Here is a 15587-nt window from a genome sequence, read left to right on the forward strand (position 1 = left end):
TTCCTCTTAGAACCAAAAGGGCAACATGTTTCCTGGGGTCCAGATGAGAGAAGGGGCTTCCTTCAATCCCTTTCCTGAAGTCACTCCATCAACCTGGGCTGGCAACTGTGGAAAGTTGTCCCCTTGGGCAGCTGCCAGTCAAGGATGGAAAAGGCTCATGCCAAATACACCCAGGCTGTTCTATAGAAGGGGTGGAGTGGAGCCAGTGAGTCAAGTGAGACCATATGACCTATCACCTAAATATTAAGGTTAGCTCACCCCTTGAACTTTCCCTGGTCCATCCAGGTCAGCCCAGGCCAGGGTCCTGCAGCCTGGGGTAGGTATATTGCATGACATCTTTGCAGAGCTGGAAGAACAATTTTCTACCCCATCTTCAATGAATAGAGTGTCCTGGGTGAAGTTTATGATAACTATTTCCTGAGGCATGGTGGAGCCAGCTCTAACTGACTAGAAAGCTGATTATTAAATTTTCAGTGTGAGTGTTTGCACCTAGGAAATAGTCAAACATTATAAATTAGGGCTTGATTTGTTTGTTGATTGTCTAGACTTAAGAAAATGATGGATAAAATGTTAATAATGTGATTAAACTTAAAAGTGTGTCAGGCATACTTTTAAATATTTTTTTTAATTTTAAACCTTTTGTTCTAAAGAAATCTGGTTGCTAAATATTTACCAATGTACCCCTCACTATTTCTCACCTCCACTGGAGGGGACTGGGAGACATGCTTTGTTCCTCTGGTTCAACTTCAGTGGAATTGAAATTCTATCTCATTTCATTTTAATTTTTTTAACAACAAAATTAATTTGGGAGAAATTTTCTCCCTGACTGCAAAATTTCAAGTCTACAGCAACTTTACTGAATTGGACAAAAGTGAAAGATTCAAATTGTCCATTCTGCCTCTCAGACAACTCACATTTCTATAGCACTCATAGGTTTACACAGTATCTTCCTCATAACAGTGCTGTAGGGCTACCAATATTTATCCCTATTTTATAGAGGAGGACACTGAAGTGATTCTCCCAGGACCACATAGCTAGCAAATGTCAGAACTAGAATTCGGACCCAGATTTCCCAACTCCAAGTCCAAAGCTCTTTCCATAGTAATAATATGGGTTTACACATAATGAAGACTTCAAAATCATGGCTCCCCCTTCTCATAAGCCTGTTTCAATAAGGCTCAGCAAATAAAACAGATCAAATTTTCTGCTCTAACATATTTGGCAGGATTCTTATGGGCATAGTTTTAGATTGCTAAGCATCCGTGAATTTCTCTAGCCTCTTCATAAGTAGTTGGACGCATTGTCTCCAAGGTAAACTGCAGAGATAATGAATGGGTATAGTCATACAACTGTGCCTGGCAGATTGGCACTATCATATTTTTAAGATTTGGGAAAGGGTGGGGTGGAGCCAAGATGGCAGCTGGAAAGCAGGGACTTGCTTAAGCTCTCCCCCAGGTCCCTCCAAACACCTGTAAAATGGCTCTGAACAAATTCTAGAGCTGCAGAACCCATGAAATAGCAGAGAGAAGCAGGGCTCCAGCCCAGGATAGCCTGGATGGTCGCTGGGAAGGGTCTATCACATGGTGCTGGGAGCAGATCGCAGCCCAGCATGGGGCACCAGGACCAACCAGACCAGGAGCCAGGTGGAACAGGTTGTAGGGCCCTGAATCATTGAGCTGTGGCAGTTACCAGACTTCTCAATCCACAAATGTCAAAGACAACAGAGCAGGTTAGTGGAAAAACTGCTGGAACGGAGTGAGAGGGGTGCGTGGTCAGGCCCACCCCCCAGGGGTGGCGGAGGTGATGCAGTGCTGCTGCTGCTGCTTCCAGAGCATCAGCTGCAGTTGCTCCCAGCCCCAGACCCACCTGGTGGGAGGAATTAAGCGGCGGATCAGAGGGGGAGTGCAGAGCCTGCTTTGCCCTGCTTGGATGTGGGTCACAGTCCTGGTTGGCAGTTCTTGGGGCAGGAGGTGCGCTGCTGTGGCAGAGCTTGCTGTGTAGAAGTAGCTCTGAAAATAGCAGTGCGAGGCCCCTAAAGCTTGGGACAAAGCACTCTCTACTCTACAAGTAGTCATACCCTGACAAAAAGCTGTCAAGTAGTTGGCTGGGAACATGGCCAGGCAGCGAAAAAGGATGCAGACTCAGACCCTAGAATCTTTTTTTGGTGACAAAAGATCAAAACATACAGCCAGAAGAAGTCAACAAAGTCAAAGAACCTACATCAAAAGCCTCCAAGAAAAATATGAATTGGTCTCAAGTCATGGAAGAGCTCAAAAAGCATTTGGAAAATCAAGTAAGAGAAGTAGAGGAAAAATTGGGAGGAGAAACGAGAGTGATGCAAGAAAACCATGAAAAACAAGTCAATGACTTGCTAAAGGAGACCCAAAAAATACTGAAGAAAATAACACCTTAAAAATAGACTAACCCAAATGGCAAAAGAGCTCCAAAAAGCCAATGAGGAGAAGAATGCCTTGAAAGGCAGAATTAGCCAAATGGAAAAGGAGGTCCAAAAGACCACTGAAGAAAATACTACCTTAAAAATTAGATTGGAGCAAGTGGAAGCTAGTGACTTTATGAGAAATCAAGATATTATAAAACAGAACCAAAGGAATGGAAAAATGGAAGACAATGTGAAATATCTCATTGGAAAAACCACTGACCTGCAAAATAGATCCAGGAGAGATAATTTAAAAATTATTGGACTACCTGAAAGCCATGATCAAAAAAAGAGCCTAGACATCATCTTTCCAGAAATTATCAAGGAGAACTGCCCTGATATTCTAGAGCCACAGGGCAAAATAGAAATTGAAAGAATCCACCAACTGCCTCTTGAAAAAGATCCCAAAAAAAAAACTCCTAGGAATATTGTCACCAAATTCCAGAGTTTGCAGGTCAAGGAGAAAATACTGCAAGCAGCCAGAAAGAAACAGTTTGAGTATTGTGGAAACACAATCAAGATAATACAAGATCTAGCAGCTTCTACATTAAGGGACTGAAGGGCTTGGAATATGATATTCCTAAGGTCGAAGGAACTAGGATTAAAACCAAGAATCACCTACCCAGCAAAACTGAGTATCATGCTCCAAGGCAAAATATGGATTTTTAATAAAATAGAGGACTTTCAAGCTTTCTCGAAGACCAGAGCTGAATAGAAAATTTGACTTTCAAATACAAGAATCAAGAGAAGCATAAAAAAGTAAACAAGAGAAATCATAAGGGACTTACTATAGTTGAACTGTTTTGTTTACATTCCTACATGGAAAGATGATGTGTGTAATTCATGAGACCCTTCTCAGCATTAGGGTAGTTGAAGGGAATACACACACACACACACACACACACACACAGACAGAGGACACAGGATGAGTTGAATATGAAGGGATGATATCTAAAAAATAAAATAAAACAAAATTAAGGGGTGGAAGAGGAATATATTGAGAGAGGGAGAAAGGGAAAGATAGAATGGGGTAAATTATCTCACATAAAAGTGGCAAGAAAAAGCAGTTCTGTTGGAAGGGAAGAGGAGGCAGATGAGGGGGAATGAGTGAATCTTGCTTTCATAGTATTTGACTGGAGGAGGGAATAACATACATGCTCAATTAGGTATCTTACCCCACAGGAAGGTAGAGGAAAGGGGATAAAAAAGCAGGGATGATAAAAGGGAGGGCAGATGGGGCAGAAGGTAATCAAAAGCAAGCACTTTTGAAAAGAGACAAGGTCAAGGGAGAAAATTGAATAAAGGGGGACAGGATAGGATAGAGGGAAATATAGTTAGTCTTTCAGAACATGACTGTTATGGAAGTGTTTTGCATAATGATACACATGTGGCCTATGTTGACCTGCTTGCCTTCTTAGCGAGGGTGGGTGGGAAGGGAAGAGGGGAGAGAATTTGGAACTCAAATTTTTAAAAACAGATGCTCAAAAAAAAGTTGTTTTTGCATGTAACTGGGAAATAAGACATATAGGCAATGGGTCATATAAATCTACCTTGCCCTACAAGAAAATAAGGGGAAAGGGTATGGCGGGGAGTGGGATGACAGAAGGGAGGGCTGACTGGGGAAAAGGGCAATCAGAATATATACCATCTTGGAGTGGGGGAGGCTAGAAATGGGGAGAAAATTTGTAACTCAAAATCTTGTGGAAATTAATGCTGAAAACTAAACAATATTAAATAATAAAATATGGAATTAAAAAAATAAATCAATGCAGGATGTGGAAAAAAAAAGATTTGGGAAAGATCCTAGTTGGTAGGTGACTGGCCCTGCCAAGCAATTCCATTGTGACCCTTATAGAAAAGAAAGAACATCACTAGTTAAGATTGCAGAAAATAGGGAATGCCCTAAGAAAAATAGCATGTTTCAGTCCTGAATGTGCTCTAAGTTTGAACTAATTATTATTTTCTATGTAGAAAATGTTTTGTTCCTTTCCATAAAAAGAAAGTCATCTTAATAAAACTGGAATGAGGACTAGAAGAGAGAGCTTCCTGTAATTTAGTCTAATGTTTGTAGTCTGCAACTTCTGACCCTTTAAAGAAAACATCAATGGAATTGAATAGCTGAGTAATAGAAATATGTGACCCTGCAACCGCTGATAAGAAAATAACTCGACCATTTTTTTTGGCTTGACTTATTTTACATGTGAGGCTGGACTTCCAACAAAAATATAAAATATATCATTCTAACTAAAAGTCAAAATAATCAAGCCTAACCTTTTAAGGGTGGGATAAGATAGCTTTCTCTTAGCCAGGAAGCCTGTTCTAGCACCTAGGAATCAGCTGGGAGCCAGCCAGAGAAGTACCAAGAGAAGCAACAGGAAGCCTCATTTCCCCAGCTTCCAACAGGATAGAAGATGAATAGCCCCACCTATTCAACAGTCATCTCTTTCTCGGAATGACTCATCTCCCTTTTGCCCCAGCAAAAAAAAGTTTGATTATGATATTCACTGGGTTGGAGTGTTCTTAATTTATTAGATTCAATTAAATTGTGAACTACGTCCATTGGATTATAAAGATCTTCATGCAAGTGTTTATTCCCCAAGAATACTTAATTGATGTTTATTGAAGAACTAATTTATTGGACAGTTTCCACAGGGTTGGTTACTCCCCAAAGATTTCCCTCAGGCTAGGTTAGTCTATTGGCATTCCCACTCTTCCAGGAAGTCCAGGAAAAGGGCAAAAGCAAGAAATAAAATATTTTGGGGGAGTCCGATTTAATTATGTACATAGGGTCCCTGCCCTTTTATAATTCTAACATCCAACTCTGGGGCCATTTAATGGAAGCTCAGGGTCTGATTTCATCCTTAGCCAAGGTGTCTTAGGCCAGAAGCAACTTGGCTTGCTATCAAGCAAGTTAACCTGGTGGTTGGTCCTGCTCTGAATATATACCTCCAGTTCCAGTAAGTAGGCACTGAACTTGTTCCTCTTTGATCAAGATACTGCCTCTCTGTACTTCTGTTCTATTGTTTCAGTCCTTGTCTTGTTTCTTCCCTGCTCTCAATCCCATGTCTGAATCTTTGATTTAATTATTCTTTGTGATTAGTGACTTGGTTTTGAATCTTACTTCTGATACTTGCTACCAGTGTTATCTTGGGCAAGTCACTCACCCTCCTTAGGTCTCGATTCCCTCATCTGTGAAAATGAGGTGGGAGAGAAAAGCAGATTAACTTTGAGTAGAAAATTTTTAGAAATGGCAGTGCCATTGTACATGGTATACACTCCATGTAGATGTGTCCAGTTCCTTATTAGGATCTCTGAGAATATTTCCAGGTAAGGGAAGACCTTTAACCCAGTCAGGAGAAATGTTAAAGCAAACACTCCTTTCCTTTGACATGGTTTTGTTCACTTATCTCAAGAGTTAAACTTTTTTTTCATTGTAATCAGATATACAGATTTAGAGGTTTGTTTTGAGTTTTGAGGTTTGGTAAGGGAGAAGAACAGTCAATATGAACATGCCAAGGTAAGTTCTAGGAAAGTCCCCATGTGATCAAAAGAGCAAGGCCAGTGACTGGGGTTCTATAGGTCATACGGCAGGCTCAAACTCAGAAAATAAACACTATACACTTAGACATAAATTGATGATTTGGGGGTCATGTTGAACCTTAGAGAAACTAGTTTAGAATGTTCAGTCTCAAGGCAAGTGCAAAAGTTAATACTTAGCAAAGTAAGAATAATGAGTCATAGATTTGTTATGTTAAGCCCTCGGAAGAATGCAAATGGATAGACAGAGTGATATGTTAGGCTTAAAGCTTATCTTTGTATCAGAAAAATACATGGAAATGGGACATTCAGACCACACTAGAACAAAGGAAACTCAAGTCAGGAATTGTTTAGTAATCTCTAAAATATGAAAAGAGCATTTTCATCACAGAGCTAAGAATGAAGAAAAGATTGTAGAGATTTTGCAGTTCCAAGAAAAGGCTGAATGAACACTTGTTGGGGATGTTAAAGGGATTCCCATTTGGGGTCAGGTGGGAGGTCCTTGCCACCTCAGGGATTCCATGATTGCCTAATGTTGTGCACAAGGGACCTGCAGTATCCAAGGGAAGCACTTCTGAGTCACCAGCTTGTGATAGCCTTGCAGTATATGACTACATTTGAATCAAAGTGGGGAATATTTCCTAAGGGGAGTCCAAAGAATTGAATTCTCTTTCAGATTCTTTACTAAATAGCTGCATGACACTGAGCAAGTTGTGTTGCCTCTCAGGGCTTCTGTTTCTCCAACTATAGAAAGAGAGGCCTGAACTAGATGATCTTTCCAGGTTCACAGACATTCTATGATTTTGTACAAAGTAATTTAACATATCCTATCAGCTAGAGTAGAAAAAAGGTGAGCCATCTTGTTTTCACTTGAAGGGGAATTCTTGAAAATACCACAAAAGTTTATAGTTGCTTGTCATTGGAAAAGAGGGAATTTGTGTCTTTGATGAAGTTGTTGTCACCCCTCATTCTTGAAAAGGACCAATGATATCACGAGGGTAAAATCTTGACTTGCATGTGAGTTGGATGAAGTGGACTGGAAGACAAGGGGCTCCAAAGGGGCTTTCCTTGCTCTAGTTTAGTGTTAAACTAGCTCTTCTGGAAAATCCCAGTCACTCTGTATTAATGTGAACATACATTAGAAATGTGGAGCATCCAGGTGCTTATATGTGTGATTCTCTATCCCATCAGTCAATGAACACTTATGAAGTGCTCACTTTGTGCCAGGCACTGTGTTAAGTGCTGGGCATACAAAGAAAGGCACAACAGTCCTTGCTCCTGGGAAATCCCACCTCCTTTAGCGACATGTAAACAACAGGGAGGATATGCTATGGGCTCAATCAATTAATAAATCAACAAGCATTCTCAATAATGGTTGATTAATGTATTTCATTAATCGGTGATTAATGCATTTCTTTATTTTAATGGTTACTTAATGCATTTTGTGGTTGACTGATATGTTTTATTTTTAAATTTACAGATGAGAAGAAGAAAACAAAGAAAATTGATAATGAACTCAACCCTATCTGGAATGAGGTGACTTTAGCTTAAGCTTTGTTTCAGTATATTTGGCGCCTAATTCTTCCTCCTGTGGGTCAGAGACTAGCCTTGGAATTAGAGAATCTGTACTTCCCTCCCCACTTCCTTTGCAGAAGGAGCAGAGCAATTCTCCAGAACTTGACTGATGTAACTCCCCAGATGTCCTCCTAGTAGGGGAATCAAGACCCTAAAGGTTTGCTCTAAGGCTCCCCTAGACACTTCTTAGAAGCTAGTACCATGTGTAAGCTTTTGCTGTCTTGAGGTGCATGCTTTTCTGTTCAAAACACAGGGAGGATTCAGTCTGAGGGGAGAATCAGGGCAGTGAACCTGGCCCTGCCAATGCAGTAGGGAAGTTTTATGGGTCCATTCCTCTGTGGGTTCCTTGTGGTAATAATAATAATGATAATAATTTATATAGTGCTTTAAGATTTACAAAGTGTTCTCTTTTTATCCTTACCAAAACTCTTGGAGGTAGATGCTATTATCATCCCAGTATTTACAGTTGGGGAAACCAAGGCAGATAGAGGTTAAGTGACTTGCCCAGGATCTCATTGCTAGCGTCTGAAAGCACATTTGAACTCAACCCTTTTTAACTTCAGGTTTAGTGTTCTATCCAGGGTACTACCTAGCCGCTTACATAGATGGAAAAGGAGAATCAGGCACATTGATATGGGCATGGAAACCTAATGGGAACTGTTAGCTTGGGAACTTGGAAACTAATGTAGCTCATTCATCAATTAAGGTCTTGGTTAACATTTCTGTTGCCAGCTCTAATAACTCATTTGGATTAAAAGTCATCTGCATTCATTAAGCTATAAGTACCTGTCAAAAATTGGCAAGGTTGTGAGAAAGCAACCTTTTTCATCCCTTGGTCTGCATGGGGAGATGAGGGATTTGCCTCTCAGATGCTGACATCCAGGGGTCACTTACTCCACACTATAACCGTCATCTCTGTGCCTTACATAGTGATTCTTCACCAACCCCATACCACAGTGGGATTTCTTTCTGTACCTCTACTGTTAGTATCCCGTCTTAGCCATGGCATCCCTTTCTCCAGGCCTTGTCCCTAAATTCCCATGGAGGCTTCATTCAGACACTGCAATGGACAGGCCACCCCTCTCTCAGCATGACCATACTCAGTTAGACTGTCTTCTGTGCCAACATGACCGTGTCCCTCTGCCCCAACTAAATTTGTCCTAGGTTCAATAATTCCTAGTTATAGCTCTGTTGACCACTTGCTGTACCTTTGAAGATATGGGGGATTTGATAAAACTCTAATGAAAGGATTTTAGAAGATTCTTCCCCCATGGGAGGAGGGGACTGATTATTGGGCTCTGTGTACTGACTAGGTCTTTCTTTTACCAATTTCATTTCTTAAGGAGAGGTGACACAGTAGAGTAGAAAGACCACTGGATGTGGATTCAGAGGACCTCAGTTTGAATCAAAGCTCAGTGAGACCCTTCACCTTTCTGAACCTCAGTTTTCTTGTCTGTGAAATGAAGAATTTGGACAACATAATCTTTAAGGTCACTTCTAGTTGTAAATCTGTGAGTCTGTGAAAAAAAAATGGAAAGCATATCTATTGAGAAAAGCAGTAATGAATGACTTTTTGATTTTAAACTAGTTTACATATGTGCTTAAACCTCCCCTCTACAGATTTACATCTGGCTTAGAGAATCTGAAAACCTTTTCACATTTTGTCCAGGGAGGAAAAACAAGCTCCAAATAACCAAAAAACATTTTAAGTAGTAACAATTGCCAGTTTTAAAGCTGGCAGCTTAATGCTATTAACTAGGTGTGTGAATTCATTGTTCTGGGTCAGGACAACTTAACATTAGTATTACTATTTACAATTTTGAAAATATGTTGGCACTGCTTTTGATTTTTAATAACTCTCTATAAGTGGTTGTCCAAATCTGGTCAGACCTAACCTGGCCATTTGCAGACTGATCTTATAATGGACAGAATTTCTGTGTATATTCACATCTGCTCACTCTCTATCATGTACATATTGTGGGAACATATTGCAATTAGTTCCTAAAACAAATGTATCTTTAATTAGCACATTTATGAAGTGCACTTCTAATTACAATATTATAATTGAGACTCTATAGATAGAAAAAAAAAAGAAAATGAAATTCTTTCCTTCAACGTGCTGATTTGTGGTTGTGCTCCGAAATGAGCTACGGAAGCCATTTCCCATTATCAGGAAAAATGACATCCACTCAGTCCATAATCTGATACCTCATTGTGGTGTACAGGTGAACCCTGGATTCACTGATGGATATGCCAGCATGAGCGTTCTACCAAGCTACACCAGTCCAATCCTGGACTTCATGCTTGTGGTCTGAGGACCAGATTTTCAGAGGCTCATTGCCAGATAGGTTTGAGGTCAATGAATTTGTCATCCTCAGCAACTCTTAAAGTCTACTGAATAAATCAGGGAGGGGTTATGAGCTACATCAATAGAATCATTCCCAAATTATGAGATCACCAGTACTAGAAATATAGATGTGAGATAAAAATTGACAGTGAACCATTTAAAAGAGAGGCAAAAAAGGCAGGATCCTTGGCAATGGGTGAGAGTCTCATAAATGCTTTGGGGTATTTTTATTTTGAAATCAAATATCTTAGTTATTGATCTGCTTTGTGTATCCCCTCCCACATTCATGGCTCCAACCCACTCACTCATACCCAAGTATAACAGGAGTGGGGAAACTATATTAGGCATTGTGGCTGCTGGGTTTATTGACCATCTTGGATGCTATGAGCCTGAAATAAAGTGTTCTCATCTTTCTTTTCACTGTATAAATCTGTTAAAATTGTGTTTTCACCACTGACGGTTTTCAATTTTTAAAGATATTTTCATATCACCTTTTTCAAAGTAAAATCATTACATGAGAAAATGTGAAATTATAGATTCTTGGAGTTGAAAGAGACTAAAGGTCATCTAACTCTTTAAAGCATGGATCTCCTCTAGAGAAACTTCAACAACTGATTATTGGCTATCCATTGTGAGAATTTGGAGATCTGCTACCTTCAGACATAGTCCACTCCACTTTTAAATAGCTCTAAGATAACTTGGAAGTTTTCCTTAAACTGAGTCAAAATCTGCCCTTCTGTACCTCCACTTTTACATTAGTTGGTTTTAGTTCTAACCCTTGGGGCCACACAGAATTACTGTCATCCCTTTTCCACATCACGAATCTTTAAACAACACAAGATCCTATTTATGTTTCCCCAAGTCTTCTTCAGTTTGAATGTCCTGCAACTTGAATATAATGGTAGATCGCTTGAATTGTTAATTTGGTTATGTTTGAAGTATGCTCAAGGAAAAAAAACATATTCAGGATTCATTCACTTCTGCGTCATCCTTTGGTAAGAATTTTATTCCACAGGAATATCACTAGTGAAAATAGTTCTATGACTTGTTATATTGTTACAGTTAATGTTCCTTGTCCCTTAAAATAATCTAACTTTTAAAAACTTTTCTGTTCACAGATATTTGAATTTGACTTGAAGGGTGTGCCATTGGACTTTTCATCTGCTCTTGACATCATTGTGAAAGATTTTGAAACAATTGGACAAAATAAGTAGGTTGCTTTTCTGCTATTTTACTTGTGCTATCATCATGTTTTTATAAAAAGGAATGCATTTAATATAAAGCAGTAAAAATTTTCAATTTTCAAAAAATTTCAATTTGATTGAAATTTTCAATTTCAATTTCAATGTTAATGCAGATCATTGTAGGAACACAGTGTATTGTACACAGGACTACTATAAGTGTCTGTTAATCACTTGATATGATGGTTCTGGTTTGCGTGACTATTGCTAAACAGGACCAAAGGATTTGGTTGTTTTGATTCACTGGCTTGTTTGTAAGGTTCCGTGATGGATAAGGGAGAGAGAATAAGTGTGTTTCCACATCTGACCTCTCAGACCGTCTCTCATCTAAATTTCAATTATTTGTTGGATACTCACTAGGAAATCCTATCAATCCCTCGAGATGTATATCTTTTCTGAATGTAGTGCAAGCTCTAGGGCTTATTCTTCCAACTCTCCTTGTACTGTCAGGTTGGTTCCCAGAGCATGGCTACTCCTTTCCTCATGGTTCTAAGGATTACCCTGAGGGATCAGTGGATTGTCTAATACTATTGCTCATAAGCCCCATCTCGTGGGTTCCCTCCAGTATCATTCATCACTTTGACAAGTTGATCCCTCCTTAATATTAATTAACCAATTAACATCAATTAGCTTTAACAAAGGGTTATTTACTGAGAAAGTCTAGCAAGAACCAAAGTACATGGTGTTCCAAAAGTTGTAGTGCAATTTAATCTACTAACACCATTACTTCTCTACACAAGGCATACATTTCAGTCAAAATGAGTTACTTATGGTCCCCAAACTCAGACTGTACCTTTTGCTGTTAATTAAGCTTTGCTTCTATTATTCCACTTTCTAGGAATGCTCTGTCCCCTTCTCTCCATCTATTTAAAACCTACTTTTAAAACTCATCTCAGATTTCACCTAAAGTCTTTGACATTTCTCCCTAGTCTAAACTGTTATCTATATAATTGATATGTCAATTAATCACATACCTCTTTGTGACATCTTTTCTTATTATTGTCTTCTTGAACTACCAATTAAATCTTTATTAGCTTTTTAAATATTTATCTCATCTTCCCAATAAGATGATAAGCTTCTTGAAGGCAGGCACTGTGCCTGATACTTCTTTGTAACCTTCACAGTTTGTGTCAATAACAATGTCTTGCCTATAATCAATGTTCACTGAATCTCTGTTGCTTTAATTTTGATTTGGTAGGAGCAGGAGTGATGTGGGCATGGAAAGAAGCAGTAAATTGTACATATATGTATTGAGCAAGGAGATACATGTTGGGAGTGGGAATAGAGATCATAGATTTTCTATGGGAAAATGATAATCAGGCAGGAATACAACATTAGTTCAGGAGCCTAAGAAAGGTCATCTCAACCACTACTTAGATTAAGCTTATTAGGCAGCCTGCATAAAGAACAGGATTAATAGCATGGTGATAGAACATATTGACTGGACCCAAGAGTTTACTGATATAGGAAGTTCCTTGGTGAAGAAATTCTTTCTATCAATACAGGTTGGCATTTTCTTTGCAACTTACAGTTTTAAGGAGTTGCTTAGAACACTGAGAAGTCAAGTAACTTGTCCAGGCTCACACAACAGTATGTGTCACAGGTGAGCCTTGAACCTAGGTCTTCCAGGTCTGGAGGCCAGCTCTCTGCCCACTATGCCATACTGTCTGAACAATGAAAATGGATAGGCTATCTTGGGTTGTTTCTATAAAATACCAAAGTAACTAGTCAATTCAGTTAAAGTAATTGTTGGGTAGGTGTGAATAGACTTCCCTTCTCTTGCCTTCCCTTCCCTTCCATCTACATTTTCCCTGGATGAACTAATTTTCTCCCATAGATTCAATTATCATCTCTGGGCACATGATCCAGACATCATTTATTTCCATTATTTCCAGTGACCTACCAGATACATCCCCCTGGATGTTCCATTAACATCTCAAATTCATCATATTTAAAATGGGATTCATCATCCTCTCTCCTAATTCCATTTCTTCTCCAAACTTCCCTATTTCTGTTATAGGTGCCAATTACCAGGTCACTTAGAATTATCCTAGATTCTTCATTCTTTCTCAGTATTTCCCCAATATCTAGTCAGTTCCACATCCTATCAATTCTGTTTCTATAGTATCTCTCGTATCAGTCCATTTCTCTTCACTAAAACATAACCTCAGTTCAGGCCATCATAGTCTCTTACCTAGACTGTTATGGTTGTTATTGTTTGTCCTTCATTCTCAAAGAGGACCATGACATGAGGAAGCTGATGGCATGACTTCCGAGTGAATTAGATTTAAGTGATGGAGGGCTGTGCAAAGTCCCCAGCCTCACTTTCTTCTCTGGAGCCATCTGGGTCCAGTGGCCAGATATAGATCAGGATGACTGGAGATGGCCCCCAGACCATGGTAATCTCTTAATTGGTCTCCCTGTTTCTAGTCTCTTTCCTGACCATAAAATGACATTTTCCACACAGATGCCAATCTAATCTTCCAAAGAGATAGATCTGACCATCTCATTCCCATGATTAAAAGTCATTGGTAGTTCCCTATTGTTTTCAAGAGAAAATACACCCTCTTTTTTCTGGTGTTTAGGGCCCTCCACAGACTTGGCCTAATTTCCTTTCTATTTTTTTTCTATTCAATTTTATTTTATTTTAAATTCTAAATTCTCTCACTCTCCCTTCCCCTTCCTTACCCAATGAGAAAGCAAAAACCAAAAACAAAACCTGTTAAAATATATAGTCAAGGAAAAAAAATCCTGTTTTAGCCATGAAAAAAAAAGTTTCAATCTGTACTCCAAATCTATCACCTCTCCATCTGGAGCTGGATAGCACATTTCATCATTAGTCCTCTTTCTAACTTTATTTTGAATTACTCTCCATTACACAGTCTGCATCTTATATAAGCTGTACTTATAGCTGTTCCCCAAAGATGACATTCCAACTCAGGCATGCTGACAAATGTTTAACAGATGGAAAGTTTAATCTGCATTATTAACATTTCCTCCTTCATTTTCTTAAGTCTAGACGATGAACAAAATGAGGAATCCAGCCCCAATTTGTAGCATCTGCCCATTTCTCAGATGCAAATTCTCACACTGAAAATTTAACAAATGACCTGTTGTCCTCCTTACTGTCATGGATTCCAATAAACTATCTTCCCTACCTAGAATGCATCACTTCTTCCTCTCCGCCTTTCAGAGTCCTTGTCTTCATTCAAGGCTTAAGGCTCTGGTGCCTTGTCCTCCATGAAACCTTTCCTGATCCTCCCGCCTCCAGTTGTACTGTTCCTTTGTTCCTCCAAATATTTACTGAAATGCACTTGGGTTCTATCTTCCTAATCAAATACAGGCTTCCAAGACTGTTTTATTTTTAAATTTGATCCCTAACACCTAACACAGTTCCTGGAAAATAGCAAGCTCTCAATAAATGTCTGTTCAATTAATTAATTAATTAACAGTAGGTTGGCGACCAAGGGGTAAATTTTTCAGTCACAGCAACACCGGAACATCATCTACTAAGGCCCAGAGTGGTTGTGAGCTGCATGAGAGCAGTATCACAAGAAGGAGAATCGGAGGGGTCATTCATTGTATAGATGGGGAGCTTGAAGTAGATTTTACACACATGGATTTGGTAACAGAAAAAAAATATACTTATTGAGATTTCTGAATTCAAAATGATTGGCTTTATTATTCTATACACACAACAGGGTAATGAATAAGCAAAAAAAACCCCAATACTACTTTCTTATGATAAGGATGGAAATGTGATGTTAGGTAGCGCAAAGAGCTGTGACCTTGAAGTCACCCAAATTCCAAGAGAGCCAATAAACACGGCTGCCATTTCCTGATCCCTCTTACTTTTCCTTCTCAAAGCAGCTTGTTATTCCTATATTCCTCACTTTCACCCAGGGCTCTGTGACATTTATTTACGTAAATCTTGTCTCCAATCCTCCTCTCAACATAGCTTCAGGAAGGCAGATGTTATTCATTATTTTTATACCTATTGCTTTGTCTATAGTAGGTGCTCAACAACTGCTTAATTGAATTGAATGGATCTGATAGATTAGTTAGAAATAAAATGTAGAAGACTTGTGGGTACCATGCTCTCCTAGAGATCATTTGCATTTCAGGAGGGAGAAGGGAAGGGAATAACTCAGTGCCTCCCAAGTGTCTGGGGCTCTTCCTCTTCCTCATTTGATCCTCAAAATGACCCTGGGATGTAGGTACCATTATTATTATCCCCATTTTGCAATTGAGGAAACTGAGGCAAACAGAGGTTAAGTGACTTGCCCAGGGACACACAGCTAGCAAGTAGCTGAGACTGGATTTGAATTCAGGTCTTTCTGACTTAGGACCTAGTGCTCTGTGTACTATGGCCCCACCTAGCTGCCTCTAAGGGGCCTTCAGTACTTTAAGGCCAAGAAGTACCTTGACTTAAACAATTCAGACTCTGGAG

The 15587-nt window shown here is 39.3% G+C and overlaps 1 protein-coding gene across 1 annotated transcript in view; it reads left to right on the plus strand.

Annotated features, from left to right (window-relative positions):
* MYOF (myoferlin) overlaps window positions 1-15587 on the plus strand; it is a 153647-nt gene that overhangs the window by 24646 nt on the left and 113414 nt on the right. Inside the window, exons 2-3 of the mRNA XM_036735055.1 lie at window positions 7455-7510; window positions 11015-11106. Of these exons, the coding sequence (XP_036590950.1) occupies window positions 7455-7510; window positions 11015-11106 (148 nt within the window). The remainder of the gene's footprint in view (window positions 1-7454; window positions 7511-11014; window positions 11107-15587) is intronic.

The sequence above is a fragment of the Trichosurus vulpecula genome, chromosome 8 (genome assembly GCF_011100635.1).
Source record: "Trichosurus vulpecula isolate mTriVul1 chromosome 8, mTriVul1.pri, whole genome shotgun sequence".
NCBI lineage: Eukaryota > Metazoa > Chordata > Mammalia > Diprotodontia > Phalangeridae > Trichosurus > Trichosurus vulpecula.